This window comes from Trichosurus vulpecula, chromosome 1 (assembly GCF_011100635.1).
Source record: "Trichosurus vulpecula isolate mTriVul1 chromosome 1, mTriVul1.pri, whole genome shotgun sequence".
Classification (NCBI taxonomy): domain Eukaryota; kingdom Metazoa; phylum Chordata; class Mammalia; order Diprotodontia; family Phalangeridae; genus Trichosurus; species Trichosurus vulpecula.
In genome coordinates this window covers 545,229,343-545,249,422 of record NC_050573.1, presented here as the reverse complement: position 1 = coordinate 545,249,422, position 20,080 = coordinate 545,229,343, and the positions used below count along the sequence as shown (strand labels likewise).

Sequence of the window (20,080 nt, the reverse complement as noted above, 5' to 3'; positions counted from 1 at the left end):
TTTGATTTGTATACCTATTTTATATACGTATCTACCCAGGGTCATGTAAAAGTCTCTCAGGTGAAAAAGGGTAGCAAGAGGAGAAAGTTTAAGGAGCACTGATCTAGAAGACTTACCCCTCCCCAGATAAGTAAAGTGAAGCCCTGAGAAGTTAGTGACTTTGCCCAAGGTCACATAGGTAGTGAGTGTAACCAGGATTCAAATTACAGCCTTCCAATTTCAAGAACATTCTTTCCACTGCACCAAAGGAGGCCTTTCTTAGTTGCTGAGAATTGCCAACATCCAGAAAATAAAGTCTTTGAGGACCCACCTTAGTAATGAGGCATTTGGAAGAGAACCTTAGTTATGGAAACACTAGCTTTAATGATTTACAATTAATCCTTCTCCATCACAGCTTTACCCATCACAGTTTTGATATATTGTAGATCAGCATAAGAAATTAAATGGGAATTTTGGGGGAGTTTTGTGGAAGCTACAGATGACACAAGAAGGCCACAGAAAAAGGATGACACAGAAAAAGTTTAGAAGCTCAGAAATGCATAAAATATACGTATAGTATTGTATCATATCAACATATTTTATCTTTTAATACAATAATAATTCAGACTTCTCTGGTATGAAGGGAGAGCCAAAAACTTTTATACAGATTTTCCAGATTGTGGGGGCGGGGCACTGTGTCCCTAATCCCGCAATGTGGAAGGGATAACTGTAGACTGGTCAGAAGAGAGAACATAATATGATCAGGAGTGCAGGATTTGCAGTTAGGAAATCCGGATTAAAGCCCCACTTCTGATACTTACCAGCTGTGCAAACTTGGGTGACTCAGTTTACCCAAGTCTCAGTTTCCTCAAGAGCAAGATGGGGACAGCAGTATATATGGTATCTCCTAGAGCTTTTATGATATAATAATAATCACAGCTAGCATTTATATAGCACTTTAGGGTTTGAAAAACATTTTACTTATGTCATCTCGTTTCATCCCCACAACCACCCTGGGAAATAGGTGCTATTCTTATTAAAACTGAGGCACAGGTGGGTTAGGTGACTTGCTCGGTGGTACACAGCTAATGAGTGAAGCAACATTTGAGTGCAGGTTTTTCCTGATTCCCAAGTCTGGTGCTCTATCCACCGTGCCACCTATCTGAGACAGTATGCAATGAGCACTTTGTAAACTTTAAAGTGCAACATAAATGTTGGTTATTGTCAATATCTCCATCCAAATTATGCAAAATGAAAATGCTTTTGCCAGAAACATCATATATTTTGACTGAACATAGTTTAGTGATATGTTTTGTTTGGTTTCCAAATGAAAATTCTTATTTCTTATCTTTTTAGGTAAATGGAAGATCTGGAGAACAATTTATTACAGACAAGAAAAGCACATAGAATAGAACAAATGGTTGCAAGATGGCTCAGACGATCTCGGGATAATTCACCCAGGTAAGGCTCAACAGAAATTTTATTTTATAAATGTTTTGCTCAGAGTTGGGATCACATAGTATCAAGCCATCTGAAGGTTTTGCTGTTTCCATAAGCTCGTAAATTTTTTTTTTTTATCTCAGGTCTCCTTGTATCTCTTCAAATTAGTCAATGAGCATTTATTAAGTGCCTACTATATGCCAGGCACTATGCCAGGCAAAAGACAGTCCCTGCCTTCAAGGAGCTCTAATGGGGGAGACACCATGCAAACAAATATATACTCAAAAAATATATGCAGGGGGCAGCTACATGGTGCGGTGAGTAGAGCACCAGCCCGGGAATCAGGAGGACCTGAGTTCAAATCCAGCCTCAGACACTTGACACACTTATTAGCTGTGTGACCTTGGGTGAGTCACTAACCCCAATTGCCCTGCCTTCCCACTCCAAAAATAAAAAAACCCAATATACAGAATAAATAGGAAATGATCAACAGAAGGAAAACAAGAGAGGGATTAGGAAAAGCTTCATGTAAAAGGTGAAATTTTAACTGGGACTTGAAGGAATACAGGGAAGCCAGGAAATGGAGACGAGGAAGAACATTCTAGGCATGAGGGACAGTCATGGGGGAACAGAGAAAATGCCCAGTGCTAAGATATGGAGTTTCACAAAAGCTCAGCGAGGAGAGATCATCCAGAAAGATAGGGTGGTCAACAGTTATGCAACAGAGAGGTACAAAGGGATGATAACTTGGAAAAGACTGTCAGAACTAGAGTGGTGGCAGTGGAAAGGAGGGGACAGATACAAGAGCTATTCTGACCTGGAAAGACTTATATAAACTGATACAAAGTGAAGCGAACAGAAGCAGGAGACCTTTGTACGCAGTAATGGAAACATTGTACAATGATCAACCGTGAATGACTTAGCTCTTCTCAGCAATATAATGATCTTAGACAATTCCAAAGGACTCATGATGGGAAATGCTATCCACATGCAGAAAAAGAAGTGGTAGAGTCTAAATGCAGATCCAAACTTACTGTTTTCACTTAATTTTTTGTGGATTTTTCCCTTTGGCAAACTAAATTTTTTTTTGCAAACTTTTGTCTTTCACCACATGACTAATATGGAAATAGATTTTACATGATTGTCTATATATAAAACCTATATCAAATTGCTTACCACCTTAAGGAGGAGGTAGGGAAGAGAGGGAGACAGAATATTTGGAACTCGAAATTTTATCAAAAAAAAAAAAAGGAATGTTAAAATAGTCCTCACATGTAATTGGAGAAAATAAAATACTCTCAATTGGTGGGGGAAAAAGAGAACCAAAAAAAGAGATTCTGGAGGTAGAATTTATAGGGCTTGACAACTCATAGGATGTGGTAGAAAACGTGAAAGTAAAAAAAAAAAAAACGACAGCCCACTATTGACTTAGAGCCTGATGGCCAGAAACCAGAAAGGTTAGGATTCAGGATAGGCTTTGGAGGGAAAATGAAAGCATGATTATACGTCCAAACAATTTGCTGTTTAACATCCTTCTCATGTATGTGCTGACTTTTGACAGCTCTTTTCTTTCCCCTGGACCCTTTTGCTATTTTAAACAGAGTCTTATACATCCTAAAATAAAAGCAGATAGATACTGATCTAATTTTACTGATGCAGAACTTTTGAATGCATTCAGTTTTGAATAGTGTTAATTTTCCTACTCAGATTCCCTGCCTAGTTTGCCAAAGAGAGAAATACAGCTTGTTCGAGTATTTCTGAAGTACCCTTTTCTCTGAGGGAATCAAAGACTATTATCTCGTTTCCAAATCATTTTTAAAAATATTAAAGCCCTGTCTTTTTTCAGAAAAACAGAAGTGACATTGTAGAAGATTCTGGGCTTGGAGATGGTTAATATCACAGACAAGCTGGCTACATACAGCACCCACACTTTAGGTAATCCCAACCTTTTGCAATGTGGGCTGAGTCCATCTTTCCCAATTCCTCCCTTCAGTGGCTCCATGTATGACCTCCCTTCATTCAGGATCTGATGGAGTGCTTTGAACTAGGAGAAGACCGTGAAGGGAACAAATTGCCTGTTGTTAATTACCTCTGAGGGAATTGTTTGTGTGTGATGGGAGAGGAAGAGAGAGAGAGCGAACATGTGTATATTCTTATGGCTTAATCTTTCTATGATATTAGGAGGATAGTAAAATTTATTAAGAAGTAAAGTCCCTAACCGGGTTCACTTTGGTAAGATTCCAGGCTGAGTGGATCTTTGCCTCTGCATAATGCCCTGCTATATTGGCTCCTTCCATCATGATTCCTCTTTACAAACAATGAATACACAACCAGGGACATCTAATGTGTCTGTTGGACAGCCAGCAAATTCAAGGGAACTTTAGAGAGCAGAGAGGACCTTTGGGATCTGCTTCTGCCTAGTCAATTAGAGAGGGAGGAGAATGAATAATGGGAAACCTTATTCCATAATCTGATACTTATTCTCCTTGTCAAAGAAAAAATATATTAATATTGTAGTCAGTGTTTGAGGCACCAAAAACAAGTCAACATCCTAGGTCCAAGTATTTCTAGAAAAGAGAAGTGTCCAAACTGTCATGATCCTCCCCCTTCCCCACTCCCTATATCCACTGACATCTCTCTATCCAATTGAGGTAACAATTAAAGGAATTTTGAACAAAGGAAAGATCATAATATGTTAAAATGCAGTTTGGGGTTACCGTTACAAAACAAGTCATTACTCAGTTCCTTCCTTGACCCTTACTCTCTAATTCTCCTGAAGTAAATCAAAGAAACCTTCTCTCTATGATCAATATCTTAACCTTGAATAGAAAAGAGGACAGTGTCTTTAGATGGGTCATGGCGCTAACCACTTCAGAGGTGTGGAAGGGAAGTAAACGGAACTTGACAGGGGTTAGGTTTGGTTATTAACCTTCTTTCTGGAACTGTATAGCTTTTTTATACCCAAATCAGGTCAGCAACCATTTATTAAGGGGGATCAGGAAAGGCTTCTTGCAGAAGGAGATGGACTACCTGAAACTTTGTAGGAAGCCAAGAGGTAGAGAGGAGGCAGGAGAAGATTCCAGGCAAGGGGGGACAGGCAGTGAAAAAGCATGGAGTTAGGAGACAGAGAGTGTTGAGGAGCGGCAAAGAGGTGAATGCCACTGGATCACAGAGTAAGGTAGAAGGGAGTAAGATGTAAGGAGAATGGAAAGGCAGGAAAGGGTCACGTTGTGAAGGGCTTTAAATGCCAAATGGAGAATTTTACATTTCATCCTGAAGGAAATGGGAAGCCATGGAGGTTTTATCGAGTAGGGCAGGGTGACATGGTCAGAGCTGTGCTTTACTCACTTTGCTAAAGGGAAAAGTCTGTTAAGGGTTTTAGGCTGGATAAAATATTATTTCTTAACATTTTCAGTTAAACTAAAAAAGATGTTTTAAATATGCTTCCACACCTACTCGCGAATGCCTCCAGCTGTCCTGCACTAACTACTTATCATCCAGAACACATTTCTTCAAAGCTCAGGTCGCCAGTCTCTAGGTACTCATTGTGGAATGCCAACCAGAGCTCCTTTCTCTCTTGACCCCCGTTCGTTCCCTCGGCTCAGTTTCTCCTTTCACCAGCCCAAAGTGAAACTCCCAAACTCCAGTTTCTTTGTGCTGTTGCCCTGGAGCTCTGCCCAGAGCTCTTGGGAGTCTCTCCTAGGATAGAAGGAAAACAACAGTCTCTTTGAGACCACATTTCCCAAAAGCTAGTCGCTAAGAGCATGTCTTAAAGCAGACTTAAGAAGGTTTAGAATACCAAAGTCAGTATAGAAGACGGCAATCTCCTTTAAATGACACTTATTTTGCCAGAGGAAAAAGCCTGAGGCTGAGTCACAGTCCTCCAATTGTGGAGATAGAAGGGGAGGGACCCTGCTGTCCAGGCACGTGGTTCTGATCTAGCCCTTGAGTTTGATATTCCCTAAGTTAAAGGCTTGGCATGTAGGTGTGGCTGCCGAGAGGGTTAGTCACAGTTCTGGATGACGGCTCATGCTTCTAAGAAGTGACTAGCTCTTAGGATCTTAACTGGTGTGACTTGGAGGCATGGCGCCACAGGACAAAATTCAGCACAAGGGAGCGAACAGAGCGAAAGTGAATTGAACCTAAGACAACTCCAAAAGACTGACGGTGGAAAATGCCATCCACATCCAGAGAAAGAACTTTGGAGTCTGAATGCAGATGGAAGCGTGCTATTTGCTCTCCTTTTTTGTTGTGTTGTTTTGTTTTGTTTCTTCTTTCTTGTGGTCCCTCCACAAGTTCTAGTTCTTCTTTACATCATGACTAACGTGAAAATGGTTAATATGAATGCACAAGTAGAGTTTATATCAGATTGCACATCTTGGGGAGGGGAGAAGAAAGGGAAGGAGAGAAAATTTGAAACTCAAAAGTGAATGTTGAAAACTAAAAATAAATAAAAAAAATTTTTTTAAAAGGAAGTGAATTGAGCAAGCTTTAGGGAGGAGAGATATAAAATGAAGATGTGGTAAAGGAAGATGGACACTGGGCAGTTCAATGGGGCCCTGGATGGAGTTAGGTAAAACTGAGTGAGTTTTTATAGGGTTCTCATCTGAATCAAATAGGACAAGGCCCTGGGGGCAGGGAGTAAAGAGGTTGAACCTTCATTGTGGGTCAAGGTTCAGGACTGATGCTGACTCAGACCCAGGGGAACATGAGAGAACATGAGGGAACATAGGAGAGTTGGAAGTAAGTTGATATTTAAACTCCTTGAAGATGAGCAAAGAGAGCATCCTCATTAGTACAGCTCTTCCTCTGTCAGGGTAATTCAGGTGGGTTTTTGAGTCCTCTCCTCCTTCATTTGGCAGGTAGGGGAGGCTACCATATTCCTCACCTCCTTTTTGTCGACCTGCAGAGAAACTGTTTTACAAAAGATGGCTCCAACAGTAGCAGTTTTAAAATAAAAACCAGAGTTATCCTCATTATTGCTTGAGGAGAGAGAATTAATTGCAAGTTGTATTTAGATAATATCCAAGCTTCCATTCAGTCTATGACCCTAAGAACTAGATCCTAACTAGGAATCAGTTGAATTTATATTTTTAGAAAGATAACTTGCTGGATTGAAAATACAGCTAGAGAAGCCAATAGGCGATCGAGTGGCCAGGCCCAGCCAATATGGGCAGCTGGGTGGCACAGTGGGTAACTCAGGAAGACTCATCTTTGTGAATTCAAATCGGGCCTTGGACACTTACAAGCTGTGTGACCCTGGGCAAGTCACTTAACCCTGTTTGCCTCAGTTTCCTCATCTGTAAAATGAGCTGAAGAAGGAAACAGCAAACCACTCCAGTATCTTTGCCAAGAAAATCCCAAAAGGAGTCATGAAGAATCAAACGGAACTGAACCACAAAACCAATTGATATGAAGCACTAAGCAAGAAAAAAAAATGCAAGTTTTTCATCAGTGTTTGTATAAAATGGAGTCATGCGCAGTGGTATCTGCAAATGGCCTTGAGGTGTGACTCCCGAGTCTTCTGTCAGAGAGCACCCGGCAGCTCAGGTGGCTTTCGTTTTTTTCTTTGCATGTTTCTCCTCCCATTGCTTCCCACAATCAGTGTTGAATTACCCCTTTTGGTTCAATCCCTCATCTGTATCCAAACCTGGGACCCTTGGTATCCCATTTAAGATTTAGCATATCCATTAATTTCTATTCAAGACCCTAGATGTCCTCTCTTTTAGTTCTCTCATTTAGTGAGAAGACCCTCAGAGATGGAAATTATTTGCCAGCAGTCTCACAGCTGCTAAGTGTCAGAGCTGTAGTCCTTAAAAGACTCTTAATCTAGTGTACTTTCTATTGTGTGGTGCTGTTCTGACTCCAGGTCAATGTGAACTATCTATATGAATTATAGATAACGCTGGTATCTAGGTATTTTTGCACTCCCAGTAACAGACTGGGTAAAAATCCAGAACAAAAACTTACTGACATAAGCATTTACAATATTGGGTTATTCACTACTGCTGATTGGTAGGGAGGGTGAGTAAGACTGATCATTATTCCAGCATAATACAGCAGTGATTCATTGTTTTTTTTTCTTTTCCTCCTAAAATACCCCCAGGTAACACCAAGGCCAGAATTCTCTGTGTGGCCTCAGGGCCAAGTCACCTTCTGTGGTTCATGGTCAGGCACAGGGGAGCATAGATCTAGAGAGACAGTAAGGGAACTCAGAAGCTCTCTGGTACAATGCCCTCATTTTACAGATGAGGATTTGCCCAGTGTCATAAGCATGGTATTGAAGTCCTCCAACGGCAGAGCCAGTATTCATTCCATGCTATCACCCTACCTCCCAGAAGGTTCTTGGGACTCTGACTGGGAGCAGAACCAAGAGAATGCTGCATACAGTAGCAATAGTATTGCTCTAAGAACAACTTTGAGCGACTAAGTCATTTTAACTATTGTAAATACCCGAAATAAATACAGAGGACCTATGAAGGAAGAGGCTGTTGGCACCCAGAAAAAGAATTGATAAATAGAAGTAGGTATAGAATGGTTTTACATATATAGACGTATTTGTGTCTAATAGTAGCCATCTCTAGGGCCAGGAGGGGAGAAGGAAGGGGAAAAAAAAAAGTTACATGATAACGTTATCATATATTTAAAAGGAATAGAAAGTTGTACATAATCTGCAATTTCATATGCAATCTTTTTTTATTTTTCATGTTGTGGAAATGCTTATTTTATTTTGTAAATTAAAAATAAATTAAAAATTTTTAAAGGAGCACATGGATTCAGGAACGAGTAGATAAACTTATCATACCTGGCTTGTTGGATATTTTGAGCTGGATGTCCTGTAGACATCCCAAACTTAAGCTATCCAAAGGAAACTTAGTATCTTTGCTCCAAAATCCACCCTCTTCCAAATCTTCTCTTACTGCCAAGCATACCACCATCTTTGTAGTCACCCAGGTTTTAAACCTTGATGACATCCTCATCTCCTTGCTTTATTCACCCCATACATCCAGTTGCTTGGCAAAACTTGTCATTTCATGACTCACACTACCTCTCATTCATCCTCTTCTCTCCAGCCATAAAGCCAACATCCTACCTCACGCCCTCATCACTTCTCACTTGGACTGCTGCTATAGCCTAGTTCTAATTGGTCTCCCTACTCTATTCTAATTCATCCTCTATATAACTGTCAGAGTGATTTTCCTAAAGGATATGTCTAACCGTGCCCCTCCCACTGCTACTTAATAAACTCTTATGACTCAACATGACTAATACGGTAATATGTTTTGCATGATTGAACAAATATAACCTATATCAAATTGGTTACTGCCTCAGGGAGCAGGAAGGTGAAGGAGAGAGAGAGAAAATTTGGAACTCAAAAATTTATTTTCAATGAATGTTAAAGGGCAGCTAGATGGTGCAGTGGATAGAGCCCTGGCCTTGGAGTCAGAAGGACCTGAGTTAAATTTGGCCTCAGACACTTACAAGCTGTGTGACCCTGGACGTCACGTCACCCTGTTTGCCTCAGTTTTCTCATCTGTAAAATAAGCTGGACTAGGAAACAGCGAACCACTCCAGTATCTTTGCCAAGAAAACCCCAAATGGGGTCATGAAGAGTTGGAAACAACAGGAAGAAGACAGCAAAACCATTTAAATTTATTTGAATCAATAGTAGCTTCATTAAAATAATAACCAACCTACATCAACCAACCTACAACATCTTTCTCAGTTGGTAAAAGAGAAAGTAGCCAGAGTTACGGAGCTATCTCAGGACAGAACAGGTAACTTCCTTTAAAAGCTTGCCCCTTTAAATCTTGAGTACCCCTACAGGAGAAAACTCCCTTCAGACACATAATGCTTTTAAATTATCCCTGCTGGTTTTCTTTGAATCTTTCTTTCCATCTCTCTGGAGATTTCTAGGTATAATTTGAATCACCCTCCTGTAAGAGAAAAACACCCCCTGAAAGTTTCATAATTTTAGAAGTCATCCTAGCATGATTTTCTTTTCCCTCTTCCTTATCATCAAACTGGATTTGAGAAAAATTCTGCTGAGAGCTAGTTAAATGATCTTGCTTCCTCCTCTCTCAACTTACATGATGAAATGTACAATTGATGTGAACAACCCCTCTTCATTTCACTTTCATGCTACCCAAATAATATTATCCAATCTAGATGCTGGTGACTGTTGTCCACAGGGCATTCTCCTTCCTTCCTCCCTCAATGAGTTCAGTGCCTGGCTCACAGGCTTTCTCTCCTCTTACTAGAGTACTTCAATATAATTATTGATGCCGCCTCAAGTATCTGAATTTCCCCAGTGCTCAATCTGTACAATTCCCATGACCTACTACTCCACTTGAGATAATCATTTTCTTGATCTAGCCATCAGCCACAAATGTTCCACATTCTTGTTCATGAATATAGAAATATAATCTTTCTTCATTCTATCTTTCCCTATGCCTCATAGCCTTCATCCTCACTGTGACTTCCATTCCCTGTGCCCCTCTGTTCTTTCCCAGACCCTCACCCTCTGCCCTAGCTACACTCTTTTGCCTTCTCTGTCTTGACCAGCTCAACTCAACTCAACATTGGCCTCTCCGCTGAATCCCATGGCCCTTTGTCCTGTCGCCCATCACACTTTGCAGAGCGCCAGACTGAGATCACTCCCACTATCTGCCTCCTTTGCTCATCTGGGAAGCAATAGAATGTGTTTACCTTGCTGTGGTGAAGGAAGGCCCAGTTGAGATGAAATAACATTAATTTATAGTGAAACCAATCAAAGTGGTTTCTTAATTTTCTCCATCCTAGAAGGCATAACCAAGTCCATTTGGTACCTGAGGAGAGTAAATGTTTTGGTTTTGTTTTCTAAATCCAAGTTTCGAGCTTAGTGCCCCATGTAAAATAAGTGCTTAATTAATGCTTTTTAATTAATTGATACCCCATATAGAGGATGTCCAGGTACAGAGGAAAGAATATTAGGCTAAGGAGAAAAAGAGACCTGTGTTCAGATCTTGCATCTATTGCTTAATAAGTGTGTGGCCGTAAGCAAATCAGTCAAACTCTCTGAGTCCTCAGTTTGCTCATCTGTAAACGGGGATAATAAAACCTATAGTACATTTCTTACAAGGTTATTATAAGACTCATAAGAGGTAATTTATGTCAAGTTTTCTTATTCCTTTTTTTTGCCTCACGAATGACTTTGATAGACTGACGAAGCCTATGGACCCCTTCTTGGAATACTGTATTTAAATACATAAGATAAAATAAAAAGGATTACAAAGGAAACCAATTTAAAAACAAGCTCAAGTACCCCAGATTAAGGTCCCCTGATCTGTTTAAAAGTGTTTTGCAAACTAGTGTATGTAAGTGTCACCTATTATGGTATTAGATGTTACTTAGAGCTTTGGGTTTGCAAGCTGTTTATTTCTTCTTTAGGTGTTTTGACTTAAAAGTTAACCTGCCTCTAGGTGTACAGTCATCACTTGGTTATGGTTTTGTCATTAACTAAAATATATGCATATATACATATACATTAACTAAGATATATACATATGTGTATGTATATATTATAACCTATTTTTCTATGCTTTTTTCCATCAAAAGAGAACTCAGAGCAGCTGAGGAAATATTTTAAATTCTATATTAAAAAATAACATTTATAGGACAAGATTTAAAGGTGATTTGGTATCGTTCTCACTTCTCCTCTGCTGTCATCAAACATTGATACAACTGGTTTTCAGCCCTCCCCATTCCCCCCAAGACTGTAGTAGATTGCTGGTTTTGAAATGCTCCAAGTTGACTCTTGTCAAAAACTGCTACAAAACTTAGTGTCAAGGCTTTATTTGGCCTTCCTAGAATTTCTGATCAGCTAAAAGGTTCCTGTTCTCTACTCCTAGCCTTTTCCCAGGGCTCCTTCCATGATCAGAAACCAGAAAGAGGGTAGGGGAGGAGAGAATGCTTATATTTCCTCTTGCTATTTTCTGTGTAAAACCCAAAGAATTGCTTTCTTCTTTATTACAAGAGGATTTTTTTTCCTTCCTCTTAATCTTAGCATGTTGCCATTTGAAACTCTCAGACTCACAGTTAGGAACTAAATTGAAAAGTATAGACTCAGATCTTTTGATTTATCTGTTTTCTTTTAATGATCTTGGAACTACCATAACTTATTATACCACAACTTTTAAAGTATGTTTTCAATAATGTAACAAGGTCTTTAAACTGAAATACAAATTTTATAGATAACATGGTATAATTCAAATCCAAATTGTTGCATTCCTGAGTACCTCAGCCTGGATGTCCTCCTTCCACACACTGGTTAAATCTGTTAGGGTGGAAACTTAGCCCACTAGAGGCAGCCAAGCAGTTCAGTGGATAGAGGACTAGATTTAGAGTCAGGAAGACTCGAGTTCAAATTTAGTCTCAGATGCTTCTGGGCAAGCGACTTACCCTCTTTCTGCCTCAGTTTTCTTATCTATATGGATATAATAAATAAATATGGGTATAATAAATAAACCTACCTTCTAGGGTTGTTGTAAGGCTTGCCAAGTGCTTAGCACAGTCCCTGACGCATAGTACATGTTCCTTCCTTCTTTTCTTCCCATCCCAGTTAATGTAACTAACAAGATCACCTTGGTATCAGGTGAGAACATCTCAAGTTACAAAATTGATAACTCCAAGGTGTAAAATAGGTGTGAACAATTTCTAGATACCTCTATTGAATTAATCAATACTGAACTAGGTATTTAAAAGTCCTTAATCAATTTGGAAGGAGTGAAATGCTTTGCCTTCTTGGTACTCCACCTCATCACTACCCTCTGCCTCTGATTAGGGGGTGGGGTCATCAACCCCATCCTGTCATTTAAGGAGAGACCTCAGCTCAGACATCTCTTCATTTCTTACCTGACTGTGCTACTTTGGGACTTCTCTGACAGACTTCTCCACCAGGCCCCCTGACTTGGGTACCTTCCCCCCACTTTCAGCTTCCCCCACTAGACTGTAAACTCCTTGAGGGCAGGGACCATTTTTTTTCATATTTGTATCCTCAGAGCTAAGCACAATGCCTGACACATAGTAGGTGATTAATAAACGTTTTTGGCTCTTGAATGTGAAATGAGATGCTAATACATAGAGTATATTCAGATTTATTGAAGAGAATCAGCCACACTCTGTGAGGTTTGGACAAAAATAGCAAGCCATTTTGGAGTCAGGTTAGTACAGTGGTCCCTTCCCTTGAAGAAGGGGGATTGGGGCTGAGGAGGATGTTCCGGTCTCTTTCCCCTACCCTTAACCAGAGGAAAAACTTTTTGACTTTCAAAGAGTTGGAAGATTTGGACTTCCCACTGACAGTGTTAGCAGAGTTCCAATTTATCACCACTGGCCTGAGAGTAAACTAGTTACACATGAGGAAAGGCAACCTTAGGACTCTAAAAGCACTCCAATCCAGGGACCCCAGCACATAACACCCAACCCAGGGCTGTATTTCATCAAGACTCTAGGAAGGGAGAAAAGAGCCAAGATCAAGAGCCAAGAGTTTACCCTTTGACCACACGAACTCCAGATTTGCATCTGTTCTCTCTAGGACTCTGTATTTGTAGGAAAGTATATTCCAGACTTTTGAGGAATGTTTTGGCACCAACTGGTACCATGCTCTCTGAGTCAATGTTGCTGCTGTTCAGTCTTTCCAGACTTTTGGGGAATGTTTTGGCACTATTCCTATATTATTTTAGTCAATACAGCTGTTCAGTCACATCTGGCTCTGCAACTCCATGGACCATAGCACACCAGGTCCTTGTGTCCTCCACTATTTCCCAAAGTCTGTCTAAGCTCATGTTTGTTGCTTCCATGACACCATCTGTCCATCACATCCTCTGCTGTTCCCTTCTCCTTTTGCCTTCAATCTTTCTCAGCATCAGAGTCTTTTCCAATGAGTCCTGTCTTCTCATCATGCGGCCCAAGTATTTAAACTTCAGCTTCAAGATTTGTCCTTCCAATAAATGTCAAAATTAACTTAAGTATTGACTGATTTGATCTCCTTGCTGTCTTCTCTAGCACCACAGTTTGAAAGAGATGATTCTACAGTGCTCAGCTTTCCTCGTACTCCAACTGTCACAGTCATACATTACCACTGGAAAAACCACCGCTTTTACTTAACAGACCTTTGTCAACAAGGGGATGTCTTTGCTTTTTGGTATGCTGTCCAGATTTGCCATGGCTTTCCTTCCAAGGAGCAAGTGTCTTTTAATTTCATGGTCATAATTTCAGTCACCATCAATAGTGATCTTTAAGCCCCCAAATATAAAATCCGACACTGCTTCCATTTCTTCTTTCTCTATTTGCCAGGAAGTGATGGGACCAAATACCATGATCTTAGCTTTTTTGATGTTAAGTTTCAAGCCAGCTTTTTTATGCTCTTCTCTTTCACTTTCATCAAGAGGCTTTCTTCTTTACTTTCTGCCACTGGAGGCTTCCAAAGTCTAATTAATTCTAATTGGCTAATTGATATCACCTGAAAATCACTTGTGACTACACCAGTGGAAGCTCACAATACTAGAGAAATCCCTGACTCCTCATAGTTACCCCCAAGATGAGGAGTAGCCAGCTACCCTCTGACCCTGACCTGCCCAGAGCAAGTAGGGGTTGAGAGAGATTCAGTTCTAGACATCAAAAACCAAACTTCATCTCTTTCTTTTCAAACCTGTTCTTCCTTCCTCCTTTGAATGTTCCTATTTCCATCATTAGTGCCAGCAACTGGACCTTCCAGATGGAAGATATTCAAGATATTATGATTGAAATTAAGGTAAACTGAGGCACAGAGTTCTGAGGACATTCAATTTATTGATAAGGCTAGCAATTATCAATAAAAGGGATCTTTAGCTCCTCAGCGAGCAAAAACACCTTGAATGAGGGCAAACAGATGATTTTTACAGACAAAAAGGAGAGCATCCAAAAGCTAAAAAGCAGAATCATAAATGGGAAAACAATATTGTTGGCTGGAAGTTTGGAATGCAGGGCTAACAACAACCCTTCCTTCCATCTTGTTGCTATGGAAAGCTCATTGATGGTGTCTACCTGCATCACTAGTTGATATCACAATGATAACAGACCAGACTTTCACTTTTTTGAATAGCATTTTATTTTTTCCAATTACATGTTAAGACAAATATTCATTTTAAAAAATTTTTGAGTTCCAAATTTTCTCCCTCCCTGCCTTTCCTCCTCCCTAAGACAGTAAGCAATTTGATGTAGGTTATGTATGTGCAATCATGTAAAACATATTAGTTATGTTGTGAAAGAAGAAACAGAGTGAAAGAAAAAAATATGAAAAAATAGTTAAAATAGTATGCTTCAATCTTCATTCAGACTCTATCAGTTCTTTCTCTGGAGGTAGATAGCATTTTTCATTATGAGTCCTTTGGAATTGTCTTAGACCTTTGTATTGCTGAGAAGAGCTGAGTCATTTATAGCTGATCATCCACAATGTTGCTGTTACTGTGTACAATGTTCTCCTGGTTCTGCTCACTTCACTTTGCATCAGTTCATGTAAGTCTTTCCAGCTAGGTCTTTCTGAAAGCCTCTTTGCTCATCATTTCTTATAGTAGTGTCCTATTACATTCACATAAGACAACTTGTTCAGCTATTCCTAATTGATGGGCGAATGCCCATCTAATTCTTTGTCACCATAAAAATTGCTGCTATAATATTTTTATACAAATAGATCCTTTCCCCCCTTTTTGTTTTTGGATCTCGTTGGGATCCAGACCTAGTAGTGGTATTACTGGATCAAAGGCTATGCACAGTTTTATAGCCCTTTGGACAAAATTCCAAATTGCTCCTTAGGATAGTTGGATTAGTTTACAACTGGACCAACAGTGCACTAATGTGTCAATTTTCCCACATTGCCTCCAACAGTTATAATTTTCCTTTTCTGTCATATTAGCCAGTCTGATAGGTGTGAGGTTGTTTTAATTTGCATTTAGAGCATTTTCACATGACAATAGATAGCTTTGATTTCTTCATCTGAAAACTGCCTGTTCCTATCCTTTCACCATTTATCAATTGGGAAATGACTTATATTCTTATAAATTTGACTCTACTTCTCTATATATTTGAGAAATGATAGCTTTTATTGAGACATTTGCTGTAAAAATTGTTTCCCAGCTTTTTGTTTTCCTTCTAATCTTGGCTGCATTGATTTTGTTTGTGAAAACTTTACAATTTAATGATAAAAATTATCCACTTTACTTCTCATAATGTTCTCTATCTCTTGTTTGATCATAAATTCTTCCCTTCTCCACAGATCTGACCAGTAAACTATTCCTTCCTCTCCTAATTTGCTTATGATATCACCATTTCTATGTAAATCATGTACCCATTTTGACCTTATCTTGGTATGTGATATAAGGTGTTGAGACCAGACTTTCTTGAATGACAGTCAGTGTTTTAAAGATAACAGACCAGACTCCTCGGCATCCACCAACAGCCTTCAAGAATAACAGATTTTCTTGACATAAGAATAGAATAAGACAGTTATTAGCAGGAAATCTGAACTTCTAAACTTAATTAACACAGAGTAGAAAGCTGAACTTGTAAACTTAACTCAGAGGCAAAAACATGTTGACTTAGTATGCAAAATGTTGGCAGTGATACAGAATAGAATCAGTTACCAAAATGGAGACAATATCAGTTTGATTTTCCCAAAGAGAAATGTCAGGACTAGAGATCTCAGCTTAGAAGCAGTAGAAACTGTGAGTTGAATTAGATTCCAAGGAAAAATGGTAGAGAGAATAGAAAAAAGAGCTGAGTACTGAACCTAAAACTAATGTCATTGTCAGAACAGAACTTTCTTTAGTATTGTGAATCAATCTGTACTTTTCCATTGTAAAAATATAGGAGAATAATATTAGTTTTATGATGTGAGCAGTAAACGCAGAATAAAATGTACAATTATGACTGCTTATTGATATTTACTGAGTGCTTTGAATATGGAAGTGCTATCACAAAAATCATTTCCATAGCTGTATACCTACATAATCCTTTATCAAATAAAATTAAATATAGAATACTTAACAAATAATAAAATAAAAATTATTTAATTAAAATTAAATAATTAAAATAAAAGTATAGCCTTCTTTGGGAAAAAAATGTTAGGGAGTGACTTATCTGGATCCCCAGTTGTTTGATGACTATTAAATAAATTGATTCCTCATAATTTAGCATTATCAAAGATGTGAATTGTCCAGATGATTGAAATTTACCCCTTAAGGCACTTAGATCTAAATATTTTTATAACATATTACATGCCTCCTTGAATTGTTTGAACACAATGTCAGTCAATCTGCCTAGCATTTATTAAGCACCTTCTATATTCCAGGCAGTATGCTAAGCACTGGATATATGAAGAATGACAAAACAAAAAAACACAGCTCCTGTTCTCAAGGACTTCATAGTCTAATGATTGGGGCAGGAAGTGGTGGAGAAACAACATACAAACAAGTGTGTACAAACATGATATATACACAGGGGTGTACTAGACCCAGCTCATACTAGCTTGTGAGAGTAGATTGAGTGAACATTTATGCCGTGGAAAACTGGAAATGCTACAAATCTGGGCTTCATTTATTGTTTTGTTGATTATCTAAACTTAAGAAAATGAAGGACAAAATGTTGATGATGCAGATTAAACTTTTAAAATGTTTCCTGCAACCCCCCCGCTCCAAGCCAGTTAGTTATTAAACATTTACTGACACATCACTATACATAGAGGATAAAATTGGGGATTAGTCTCAGAGGGAAGTTATTAAAATTAAGGGGATCTTAGAAATGCTTCTTACATCAGAGCCATCATTATGAATGTCATATGTTCTACTATGACATTGTGATGGCCACAGAGGCTAAATGGGCCCAGACTCAAACTTTTAAGTTTGAGAAAATATACCGGTACTTTAAAAAAAAAAGAAAAAGGTTTTCTGTTTCCCCATTACTATCAGGATAGCAGCTATCGCTTTTTGCTGTCAGTGTGCCTGACTTCAGTAGTTGGGTTTACTATGGTTCTAACAATCGGTTCTCTAAGCTTGTACAAGGTGAATCTAAACTGAGAGTAAATGTTTTCCTGAGGGATGTAGTATAGAGAAAACACCACTGGTCTTGGAGTCAGAAGGCCTTAGATGGAGTTCCAACCCTGATGCTTACTAACTATGTGATCTGGGCAATCATTCAGCCTTTGACTGAATCAATGTTATTTTACAACTCAAAGCCCTAGGCCACTGTCTGAAATGTAGCTCAAGCCTGTCTTAGTTGTGGACCTCCTGAAAATGACTTCAGACTCAAGGCACACTTTGGGTCAGCATCCATTCAAAACCACAACTCACAAACCTTTTTGTCCATGTTTCTTTTGTGAGAAAAACAAGAGGACACATTAGTTCAAGGCAAAAAAATATTTAAGGAAATAGTATTGAACCAATGGCAATGTAGATTCTCCCTCCCTCTTTACTGTACCCATCTCTTACAGGTAACTATGTCATTGGTGGGAAAACAAGCATGTATCCAGGGAGTACAGGCAGAGAACCTTTGTGGAGAAGGTTACATAAGCAGGAAAAACACATGGCCAGGAAAAATGTCCAAACAGGGCATCTCACACATCTATGGTTGGGACCCTGCTGGATCACCCATGTGCCTCCAGTGATGCTTCCTGCAGATCCTGGTCTGCTGATATAAGGCTATGAGTTGCCTTCTCTGCTTCTGAAAGTTGCTACTCCTCCTCCCAGTCTGTTCTCTCTACTGCACTGTCATCTGCTGGTAGTCTGCTGAATTACAGCCCAATTGCAGCCTTAAGAGAGGAAGGGGAATTTTGGTTCTTTTAGCTCATAGCCCCAGGTGGGTTGTTTCATTTCCCTACTAAACCTCTCTCCTCCTAAGCCCTTAGGCATTGCGTATGTCTTTTTAATTACATTGCTTTTGCCTCAACTGTAATTTATCTAGTCTTTGAGCTAAAGTCATTTACAGTTTCATTCTCTAAGTCATTAAGATTATTAAACAAATTTCACTGAGAATGGCTGCTGGAATTGAGAGGTCAGTAACCTTTGTTTTTCTTTCTTGCCTGCAATGAAGTCATAGCTCCCCTCACAGAAAAATTAATTTAAAAGTATAGTAAGCACAACTACACAAGAAGTTTCTTAATTTCTAGATATTTTTATTGGTTTTTAACTATAGTTAAGTGATCTTACTTTAAGGAGATCACTTATTAAAAGAAGTTGTGACTAGAGAGAGTCACTGAGAAAAACAAGAAATGATATCTGTCAAGCTGGGAAAACTATTAAAAACTCAAAAAGCATGAGAGCCCGGGACCATTTAGTATAGGGGCAAATAGCTCTTTAGACTATCATTGATTAGCTATTCTATATGCTATGATAATCAATGAGTACTCTGAGACATCAAGGAAAAGTTAAATTATTTTCTTTATCTTGTTTTAAAAGTCCATGAAGTATGTAAACTCACTTTAAAATGACTTGTAGCGATCAATTGTGCTACTTGAAGGGATATGATTCCATCATATGCTATTGTTTTTATGTGAAACTTTTTATATTTTATTTTTTCCAATTACATGTAAAAACAATTTTTAACATTCTTTTTTTTAACTTTGAATTTCAAATTCTCTCCCTTCTTCTTCCTTCCCCTTTCCTTGAGAGGGCAAGCAATTTAATATAGATTATACATGTATAGTCATGCAAAACATATTTCCATATTAGCTGTGTTGTGAAAGAAAACAGACCAAAAAAAAAGAAAAAAAATTTTTCTAAAATGTGCTTTGCTCTGCTTTCAAACTCCATCATTTCTTCCTCTAGAGTGGGATAGCATTTTTTATCATAAGTCCTTCAGAATTGTCTTGGATCATTGTATTGCTAAGAACAGCTAAGTCATTAACAGTTCAGCATCGTACAATATTGCTGTTAATGTAGACAATGTTCTCTTGGTTCTGCTCACTTCACTTTGCATCAGCTTGTATAAGTCTTTCCAGGTTTTTCTGAAAGCACCCTGCCTGTCATTTCTTATAGCACAGTAGTATACCACAACTTGTTCAATGACTCCCTGATTGATGGGCATCCCTTCAATTTTCAATTCTTTGCCACCACAAAAAGAGCTACTATAAATATTTTTGTACATACAAGACCTTTTCCATTAAAAAAATTCTCTTTGGGATACAGATCTAGTAGTGTCATTGCTGACTTAAAGGTTATGCCCTTTGGCCATAGCTCTAAATTGTTCTATGAAATGGTTGGATCAGTTCACAACTCCACCAATAGTGCATTGTGTCCCAATTTTTCCACATCCCCTCCAACATTTGTCATTTTTATTTTTGGTCATGTTAGCCAATCTGATAGGTGTGAAGTGATACCTCAGAGCTGTTTTAATTTGCATTTCTCTAATCAATAGTGAGGGGCAGCTAGGTGGTGCAGTGGATAGAGCCAAATGTGACCTCAGACTGGCTGTGTGACCCTGGGCAAACCATTTAACCCTTGTTTATCTCAGTTCCTCACCTGTAAAATGGAGACACACTGGAGAAGAAAATGGCAAACCACTCCAGTATCTTTGCCAAGAAAACCCCATGGACAAGTCCATAGGGGGTCATGAAGAATCAGACATGACTGGACAACAGCAAATCAATCATTTT

General features: G+C 38.9%; 1 protein-coding gene across 1 annotated transcript in view; it reads left to right on the top strand.

Annotated features, from left to right (window-relative positions):
* Positions 1-20,080, top strand: part of FRMPD1 (FERM and PDZ domain containing 1) — a 125,647-nt gene that overhangs the window by 52,513 nt on the left and 53,054 nt on the right. Inside the window, exon 2 of the mRNA XM_036741549.1 lies at positions 1,336-1,440. Coding sequence (XP_036597444.1) covers positions 1,340-1,440 — 101 coding nt within the window. The 5' untranslated portion in view covers positions 1,336-1,339. The remainder of the gene's footprint in view (positions 1-1,335; positions 1,441-20,080) is intronic.